The 10,731-nt window shown below is 35.4% G+C and overlaps 1 protein-coding gene across 1 annotated transcript; it reads left to right on the top strand.

Moving 5' to 3' along the window:
• The first annotated feature begins 468 nt into the window (after positions 1-468).
• mrps16 (mitochondrial ribosomal protein S16) lies at positions 469-5,795 on the top strand. Its single transcript, XM_044349923.1, has 4 exons — positions 469-635; positions 1,556-1,586; positions 4,189-4,455; positions 5,280-5,795. The coding sequence occupies exons 2-4, from the start codon at positions 1,574-1,576 to the stop codon at positions 5,414-5,416; spliced, it is 417 nt and encodes a 138-aa protein (XP_044205858.1). The 5' UTR covers positions 469-635; positions 1,556-1,573; the 3' UTR covers positions 5,417-5,795.
• Positions 5,796-10,731: the final 4,936 nt, after the last annotated feature.

Below are 10,731 nucleotides of genomic sequence, written 5' to 3' on the forward strand. Positions count from 1 at the left end.
TAATCTAATAGTGTAATGTTGTAGCTATAATATATAATAGATGCCTAACATTCTATATAATGAGTTGTACTCTAGATACTTAAAGTATATCTGGCATGCTGGTAATATTTCTGTACATTTACTTGAGTAAAAATAGTAAATGCAGAACTTTTATTTGTAAATGATTATTTTTTACAGTTTCATTTTGTCTTTTACTTAAGAATCTGAGTACTTATACCACCTCTGACCAAAAGAGATGAAAATGAAAAGTATAAAAAAAACTTGTGTTTAATTTCCAAGAGACATTTTAAAAGCTGACATTAATTCATCAAAATAGTTGTAACGAGTCAGAAATTACTTCAGACTTAAACATAAACGTTTACATTGGAAATGTTAACATCCTTGCACAGTATGAGTACATGGATGCATTGTACAAGTAATGAGCGGTGCAGCAGCGCCATCTTGCGTCCCGGAAATGCAATAATCCGAGGATGCATTCACATATGTCACTTCCTGTTTAAACATGGCTGCGCACTGACAAATGTGACATTACTTCACCTGCTGAGACATATATGAAACAACGTTAATAATATCATCTGTTCCAGCGAATAAAAAACAGGGAAGATTCTGCTTTACTTCGTTCAACGTCCTGAAAGGTATTCCGCCAAATTTGGCTTATTTCTAAACAGATGATACTGTTGCAGTTAGCCGTTAGCAGCAGCTCCGGAGAGCCCCTTATTTCACTGTCGATGTGATAAACAGTGTTGGGAGAAGTATTCAAATCCTTTACTTAAGTAATAGTACAAATACAGCAATGTAAAAATGATCTATTACAAGTAAAAGTCCTGTAGTAAAAATACTTAAGTATAAGCATCAAAATCTACCTAAAGTATTGCAGTAAGAGTAGTGGTTTGGTCCCTCTGACTGATATATTATTATATATGACATCATTAGATTATTAATACTGAAGCATCAGTATTAGAGCAGCATGTTACTGTTGTAGCTGCTTGAGGTGGAGCTAGTTTATATACAGTTAGCGAGTTTAATCCAGTGGTTCCCAACCTAGGGGTCGGGGTCCCTCCAAAGGATCACCTCTAATCTTTGATTTTTTATGAAATATTGGATCATTTGAATTCTGATTGAAATGAAACCATGTGAGAAGTTTAGAGGGAAAAATCACTATTTGGTGGAGCTGTTAACAACTTTCAGATAGACATCTGAAATGTGACCCTGACTATACACTGCTTTTTGTAAGACGTTATATGGTTATATTATCCATTGTGTCAAATCTGCATCTGAAAAGTACGTAAACTGTCAAATAAATGTAGTGGAGCAGAAAGTACAATATTTCCCTCTGCAGTGTAGTGGAGTGGAAGTATAAAGTAGCATCAAATAGAAATGCACATGTAAAGTACAAGTATCTCAAAAGACTTAAGTACAGTACAGAGTAAATGTACTTAGTTACTTTCCACCACTTGTAATACATGTGCAACAATATGAGACTTACTGATGTTGTTGTGTATAAGTTAAATATAATATACACTTTGTTTTAAAGGTGACTTTTTGTTTGTTGCAGGATTATTCAGCTAGCATCATGGTCCATCTATGTAAGTACACACTTGGTCCCAGATCGTGTTTTTCTTGTATTACTTAGTTACACATCCCCCTTTTTCTGAAAAACTTATATCTGGCGATGAGAAACCTATAAGGCTGTTTAATAAAACTGTTATGATGGTTTTTCCAAAATCAAAGACTCTTTCATCTAAATGTAAAAATATTGTCTTTGCTGCACGATAAAAGATTTTTAACCATTCTCAAGTTGCACCTGTATTTCATAATCCAGGTAGCCTGAAATGGCATTTCCTTGTGTTTTTTGTAAAATACAATATCAGGACATTATGTAGTGTGAACAAAATAAAAACAATAAAATATTGAAAGGAAACATCAATATACAGTACTGTGCAAATGTTTTAGGCACTAAAAGTAAAGTGCTTTCAAAAATAATGCTGTGAATAGTTTTTATTTATGTATTGCATGATGTATAAGAATCAAACGTCTTAACTGCCTGAAACGTTTACACAATACTTTACATGCCAATATAAGTGATAATATTCTTTTTATATTGATATTTTAGTTGGTGATGAAGAAACTGAGTAGGAAATATGTCATTTTTGAAACTTCGTTTGGATCTGGCAAAAGGGTTACACAACTTGGGAAAGGGTTAAAAACTATTTTAAAAAAAACTTTTTTTTCCAATTGGTTAGAGGATTTGGGGGATTCTGGAAATACCTTCAACACAGTGTACGTGTTGTGAAACAATTGTTTAATTTTCTGAGTTTTTTCAGTTCTAGGCACAGACTGGTGTTCACATCCTGATGTTTTTGTCAGCAGGTCCTGGCTTAGAGTTTTATCAAGATAAATAAATATAACATCTAAAGTAATACTTTTAGCTACATGTTTCACATGTATTTTGTAAGAAGTATTACATTAAGCATAAGCAGCAGGTATAGAGAGCTTTGCTACACATTGCTTTCTCAACAGTCAAAACACATTAGCTTTCGAAATGTCATTTGCTGTAGGCATATTTTAAAGAAGAGCCCACTCACTTGTTTTGTCTGGCCAACAGTCCAAAATCCAAAGACATTCAATTACAACTAATACAAAAGGAGCAATTCTTGACATTTGAAAAGATGGAATTATATCATATTTGCCATTTTGCATGATTAAGCAAGAGTAATGAATACTCACTTTTCAAAGTCGTTTCATCTTAATTTTCTGTTGACTAATCAGGTGATCAAGTCATTGCTTCAGCTCTACATGAACATATGATATACTTAAATATACACTCAGTTGCCAGGTTATTGAATACACCTAGCTACAACCATATCATAAATACATTTATTTATTATGTATGTATGTATTTATTTGCACAGTAAAACAAAGCAGCATAACATAACATAGCATAGCAGCAAACACAATAACAAAAGAAATGAAATAAATTGTGCAGGTGAGAGTTAGAAAACTCCTATACGCTTATGGAAGGAATCTCACCTCATTACTCATTATAAGTAAATACAAAAGCCATGTAATCCACAAAAATAAGCAAACAAGCAACTACAGAATCAAAAATCAAACATAAAGTAGGCAGCATAAATCAAGCTGTCAAAAAGAAATAAAAGAAATAAAATAATGTAATGAGGATGTGTGTGTTTTAGTGTACGTGGGAGTGTGAGTGTGTACGTGAGTGTGTGAGCGTGTATGCCATTGAGTGCGCACGCTCACTGAAGCACACTTGTGTTAAGTCAACTCGTTACGAGAGAGAGAGAGAGAGAGAGAGAGAGAGAGAGAGAGAGGCCATTTATATTCAAATATGAAGTGAAGCAGACTGATGCAAAATTTTTAAAACGAAAATGCAGGTTTGGTATTTGTTTATGTTAAAAATTGTCAGGATCTTGAGCTGATTGAAGAGAGGGGCTGAGCGGTCAGCCCGTCTGCTTACTGTAGCAATTCTGCAAAACTTTTTTTGCAAAATATAAAGCTAACAAAGGTAAGCTTAATCCTACCCTCATAAAGGTTATGATGGTTATGAGAGGTGTTGATTCAACTTTATGGTAAATCAGATCATAAATCAGATCAAACTACATCAGTTTTTGTTTGGTGTACCTAATAAACAGCACCTTTCTAATGCAGACATAAGTACTTTGCAATAAAAGAGAAAGCAATAGACAGAGTATAAGACTCAAAATTAAAATAAATAACACTAACCTAAAGCAAGTGGTAATATTGCTCCTCCCCTCACTTCTCTTCCCTCCATCTTGTTCAAAGAAACTGTGAGTGGGGCAGCATGGAATCAATTAATTAATCCATCTGTGGTGTAAACAGGATTTCATGCTGTCAAAATTTGGGTTGCATCTAATTATGAGTTTTAAATCATTGATAAACTTGCCATTTAGTTTCCCAGTGAATATAATTATCAATTAGTTCATTATTTTAGCTGTTATAAAAAAAAAATCTTCTCAGAAAATGCCTTGCACAACGTAGTTAAGGCCTTTGACAGTACAGTCTTTACTTGGCTAAATGTTGATAACACACAAAATGGAAAAAGCAGGTTATGAACCTTTCACTGATGCAGAGAAGTGTTTAACAATCACAAGATACTCATTTTGTTCTCTCAGTCAATTCTTACTGTCCTTTCATTTCCTTCTGCAGCATCACACCTGCTGAAGAAGTACCACGGGGGGTATGTTGTCATCCGATTTGCTCTTGCAGGCCACAAACAAGCAAACAGACCCTTTTATCGCATTGTGGCAGCATTCAATAAAAGGGCAAGAGATGGTAAATATATAGAACAACTGGGCTCATATGACCCCCTGCCAAACATCTACAACGAGAAACTTGTCAGCTTCAACTACGACCGAATCAAGTACTGGATCGGCTGTGGCGCACATCCCACAAAGCCAGTGGCCAAACTTCTAGGTGTGTATTCAGTGTTGTGTTAACATGTTCTTTTAAGGTGGATCAACATTGCACAATTTTATTTTGTTGACCTGTTCAGAGAATTGTGTTGGTCATAGTAATTTGTTTAATCAAGGAGGTCCATATAGCTTTAATGAGTACCTCCACCTTTTCTGCAATATTCATGTAAAGATATTCTTCTTTGTATTGACTCTTAATTGACATCTTTGACTTGCCTCTAATGCATCACTCAGTTGATTTTCCAAAAATCCACAAGTTGGGGTAATGACATGTTTATCATTCAATTAAATTTAGAAGGGCTTCAAGGATTTCAAATGATCTTAAAGAATAAGGCTGCTGATTTTCAATATTTTTCTTATTCTTACTTACTCAACAAATCTCATGTGCAGAGCCAAACCAACAATGAACAATCCTATTAAAAAGTATTGTGTGCATCTCCAAAGCCTGATATATCATATTCCTTTGTGCCGTAGAGCTCCGTTGTCCAAAAACTACAAAACAAAAACTCCGTAGCACTCGGTGATATGTTCCTTCACCATGAAGATTATGGTCACGTCAGTTTGTTTTCGAAACTGCTCCGTTTCTGTTCCATTTACAGAGCTTTGCTAGCTTGTTGTGCTATATATCATATCCTCTTGACTTTGTACTACATTGTATATTTCTCAAAGAACTTAGAGACAAAGTCAAGAGGTAGAAAATTGCGAGCCCTATTCTTTAAAATGACAATGTATTACCTAAATATTCCTAAAACATTTTGGCAACCCTGGGCAACGACTCTGTAATGAAAGATGTATTCTTCTCCTCTTATTTCTCTCTTTCTGCAGGGTTGGCAGGGTTCTTCCCTCTGCATCCCATGACGATAACTGAGGCCGAGCGTCGCAGAGCCCAAATGGAGCCAACAGACACAGTGACAGAATCGGAGGAAGGTCCGGAGGAAGGACAGAAGCAGGCTGAAGTGTGAGACTTACAGCTGGGGACTGTGTGTCACTGTCCAGGACAAAAGGATCAGTCACAGTTATTTGGAACGAGAACTGATCAATTTGTTTCCTGACTCGTTGGATGGACCTCTTGTAGCAACTTCAGATATTGCATATTGTACAGTAGTTCTTGTTTCTTCAATGGTCTCTGTGAACTATTCATATTAAAAGTGATGTTTCATAAAATTCAAAAGGTTCGAGTTATGTTTATTAGTGTGGAGTATTATAACAGTCATTTGTTTGTATTTACTGACTTATGTGACTTCATTTAAGTATTTCAATATTATTGCATTTTTGAGTTGAGGTGCAGATTTTTTCTGTCATTTATCATTAAATGGATGATAGATGAAGAATGCAAAGAAATTGATTCATTGTTTGGTTTCTCTTGAACCTGACTTGTGAACCTTGTAACCTTTCCTCCTTTCTTTTGTCTTTGTCTTTCTTTTTTTAGACTGCATGTATTTGCCTGTGCACACATTTATCAGAAGTGTACGTCAATGATGTCAAACAAGAAAAGAAAGAAATCAGAAGTGGGTGGGTTTGTTTATTTGATTATTGGCAAGCTTTTCAGCATTTTCCTTTTTGGTTCAATATCACGTTCTCCACCTTAACTTAAACTTTACTGGGTGTGATGGCAGCCTTTGTCAACTGGAAACTTACTGTTCATTTAGAAAAGTTACGTTATGTGTTCAACAGTGCTTTATAAATGATACAATCAATCATCTTTAATGTTTAATGTTTCAAAGACAGGTGCGAAGCCTTGTGACATTTTTTCACAGATCATTTACAGATCAAATTCAGGTATCATCTTTGCCATACTGGGAGCTCTAACTTGTATCAGTGACCACCAAAATGCAGTAAATATATAATCTGTTTCAGAATAGATTTTACCAAATAAATATGGAATTTGGTTCAATTTGCATCCTGATCAGCAAATGTTATCTTGTATGAACTCATATTGTACAAAAAAGCTTGCAGACAACTCCACATGCACACATCTTGTTAAACATAATGCAGAGAAAGCATTCACTTATATACAATATGTATATGTTCATTTCTGCACTTAATTTTCTTCTCACAAAAAGGGGTTCACTGTCAAGGTGACTGTTCTACAAATCATTTAACGAACTATCACAAAACGCTGTAATTGAACTGAAATATAATTCATACTTCGATGATGAATTTTCTTCTGTGTGTATAAACTGCTGTCTGGTGTGCCTGTCACGAGGTTGTCCTTGCATGCTTGTTTTATCTCAAACACATCTGTATTCCAGACCTTTTGTGTCGCTTGCGTCAATCAGTAAGTGATAAAAAGACTAATTTGAGCCAAGATACACTTGACAACACCCAGGTTTCCATATGAAATACTGCAGAAACAAATATGAAACTTAAAATAGTTCTGCTGTTTATATTGTGTCATTTCCCTTGTGATTGTGCAAGAAAGGTCAGTTTGATTCTTTAACCTTTTGGTAAACTAAGCATCTGACAGTAACTAAATTACAAAGCAGAAAAAATGTAGATCAGTAATTCCTGTCAAGGTAGTTGACAATCAACTGATCTAATTTATGTATTTCTAGCACACAATAGATTAAATTTAAAAACATGTCCAAAGTAATTTCAACTCTATAATGAAATTATTGCTACTGTATCTAGTATGACATGGTGAGCAGGAAATATTATGGGTTTTTTTAGTTGTTTTTTTCGTTGCCTAGCATTTCAGAAATGATCTTCTATTAAGCAAACAGGGGTGTGGAGAGCTTTACCCAAACCGCCTGAGGTTTCAAGATCAAGAGAAATTTTGAGTTTAACTTCATCACAGCGCATTTCTTTCTGGTGCTATTGAGTCCGCTTATTAACCCTGCTGGTATCATGACTAACAGTCTATTTATAGCATGACTTTTCAGTTCAGTTTAATATGTTATCAATAAATTGCTCAATGTCATTTCTTAAGTCAGAGTCATATGACCTTCTCAATCAAGTCCAGCTGATTGCCACAGTGCTGTCTGTAAATAATGGATTGAAATAAATGTCAGTAGCAAAGAAAACAAAATACTATTTGCCACCTTTATTGTAATAGAACAACTAATTCAATACATCTTTAGAAAAAGCAAAACAATACATGTACAGTTATATGACACTATTTTCATATTACATTCTATTAACTATTTGAGCTCTAAGATATTTGCAGTAAAATAAATGATAGGATAGCTAAAATGTTAGCTGTTTATTTTCAGATGTGTAATAGATGTAATAGAATATCACACAATTTCAGTATAAACCTAGACCACTTCAATGCTATGTGACACTGAACACAGAGTTTATTGCAGTAATGCAAATTGAAACTAATGACATGAAAGCATCACAAAATGTATCTTGGGAGACAATGTAATATTTTGTGCCAAATTAAAGAACATTTAATGTAAAAAAAAAATATGAACATAATTATTTGGGGGAAAAGAATAGAATTACTGATTAATTAACATTTATATTTTACAAATTAAAAATGCAGTGTCACCCTTAGTGAGAATATTTGCTCATACACTATGCTTGTAACTGTCACCCAGTACTGCAATTCTTTAGATTCACAAACCCCACCTCACACACTCAACCTTGTCCACTTTAACGTCACCATGATCTGGACCTTTGTAAACAAGCATGTACAGGGTGTGAGTGTACTTTCAGGGGATTACACAAATCGCTGCAGTGCCATTCCACAATACATCAAAAGTTTGCCTAGGGAGGGCACTACATCAGTAATAGCCTCAGTTTACCAGTTGATCATTGATGACACATCAAGTAGATCTGATACTGATGCTGAGACAAATGCTTATATGGCCTACAGGTGCCAACAGGATAAAACATAACTGCCAATTCACAGACGATAATTAGGGGAGATTATAGGAAGTTACTGCGAGACTGAAATCTGCAAAACATCTTGACCATTCTGCTTAAGTGTAATGCATACATGTGGATGGAGTGAAAGATATTGCAGCATTTGAAATATTTCGGCTTTGGATGATTACCTGAATATACAGGAAAATGAAAAAGTGGATTTATTTGGGATCCTGTAACTGGAGGAGGCTTTCCACCATACTTATCATCAGCTTTGTGGTCATCGTGTTGATGGCATCCTGTGTGTTCTATGCACAAAAAAGAGGTAAGTCTGTAATTTCTGTAATTCTTTATTGCACAACCAGGTGGGCCAGGTGAACTCTAATTAATTTACTTCAGAATTAGTTTGCATGTAACCCTCTTAGCACTGATATAATTAGAAATCAGGATATTTACTACCATTAAATTTTGATGTCATGAGTTTTAGTCTTGACAATCCCTCAGGAATAACTGCAAATAATGCTTAAAGTACAAACAGAATGACTCTGCCGCTCACTTTTAATGTGCACGCTAATACTCACACAGTAATTAAAGGTAATTTGTACTCACCATATGAGTTATTGTTTGAACATTATTGTTCACAAAAAAAATCTTACTTTTGTTAGTCATTTATTAGTTATTTTGATTCATTATTCAGGCGGAGTAGAAGTTTTGTCAAGATGCTAACTCAAAAACCTGTGTAAAATCTAAATCATTCCTCATATTACTCATAAATTTTCAATTGTGAAGTTTTTTCAGTACATCTTTATACTGATATGTTTTTACAATTTTCAGTTATATCCTTTTTTAACAACCATACATATTCTCAGGACTGGGCTGTATTTTTCTTTTTCCTGGGTGCAACCTTAATTCCATGACAGCAATAGAGTTAACATTAAAGGGTAATAACGGATGCTGACTGTCATATTCAGTTAATAATTGCAGAAACTGAATAGTGTACAAACATTACACAGACATTAAATATTTGACCAGATAGATAAAATAAAGCCTATTCAAATTTGTGTGACCTTAGTTATTGCATTAAAACTGAGTCTAGATGCCAGACTCGGCATGACTGAAGATAAACAAAGCAATGGAAGACAATGTTAAATTAATGACATGTTGTTGTGATGTGAGTTGCACTAAGACATGTCTTTATCATGTCCAAATATTATCTTGTTTAACAGGGAATCAAAATGCAAAACAAGATCAACCTGAGGAAATGTGGAGGAAAGAACAGGACAAACATAGCGAGATGAATCTATCAAATATAAACATGGCTACGAATGAACTTTCAGTTTTGGAAATTAGAACAATATTGAATGACACAGGCCACAGATTGAATTATCATAACAATTCACATATGACTCAATCACAGTCTACATCTGTGACAATGGTGACACCCACAGGAACAACTGAATCAATGTTGTCAACCTCAACACTCACCACAAATGAAGTTATTAAATCTACCAACCCTAATCATTCCACACCTTTCAGTTCCCCTACAAATACAGAGGTTTTATCCAATTCACCCTCTTCATCCCCTACAATGCGTACTCACACAAACACAACTCAGCTACCACCAACCAGCCAGGAATCTTCTACAACAAAAATGTCCTCACCCACAGAAACACAGTCTACATCTGTGACAATGGTGACACCCACAGGAACAACTGAATCAATGTTGTCAACCTCAACACTCACCACAAATGAAGTTACTAAAGCTACCAACCCTGATCACTCCACAACTTCCAGTTCCCCCACAAATACAGAAGTTTCATCCAATTCACTTTCTTTATCCCCTAAGATAGGCACTCACACAAACACAACTCAGCTTCCACCAACCAGCCAGGAAACATCTACAACAAAAATATCCTCACCCACAGAGCCACAGTCTACATCTCGGAAAATGGCGACAACCACAGGAACAACTGAATCAATGTTGTCAACCTCAACACTCACCACAAATGAAGTTACCAAAGCTACCAACCCTGATCACTCCACAACTTTCAGTTCTCCCACAAATACAGCAGTTTCATCCAATTCACCCTCTTTATCAACGACAATAGGCACTCACACAAACACAACTCAGCTACCAACAACCAGCCAGGAATCTTCGGTAACGAAAATGTCCTCCCCCACAGAGCCACAGTCTACATCTGTGACAATGGTGACAACCACAGGAACAACTGGATCAATGTTGTCAACCTCAACACTCACCACAAATGAAGTTACTAAAGCTACCAACCCTGATCACTCCACAACTTCCAGTTCCCCCACAAATACAGAGGTTTCATCCAATTCACTTTCTTTATCCCCTAAGATAGGCACTCACACAAACACAACTCAGCTTCCACCAACCAGCCAGGAAACATCTACAACAAAAATATCCTCACCCACAGAGCCACAGTCTACATCTCGGAAAATG

Source organism: Thunnus albacares, chromosome 4 (genome assembly GCF_914725855.1).
Source record: "Thunnus albacares chromosome 4, fThuAlb1.1, whole genome shotgun sequence".
Classification (NCBI taxonomy): Eukaryota; Metazoa; Chordata; class Actinopteri; order Scombriformes; family Scombridae; genus Thunnus; species Thunnus albacares.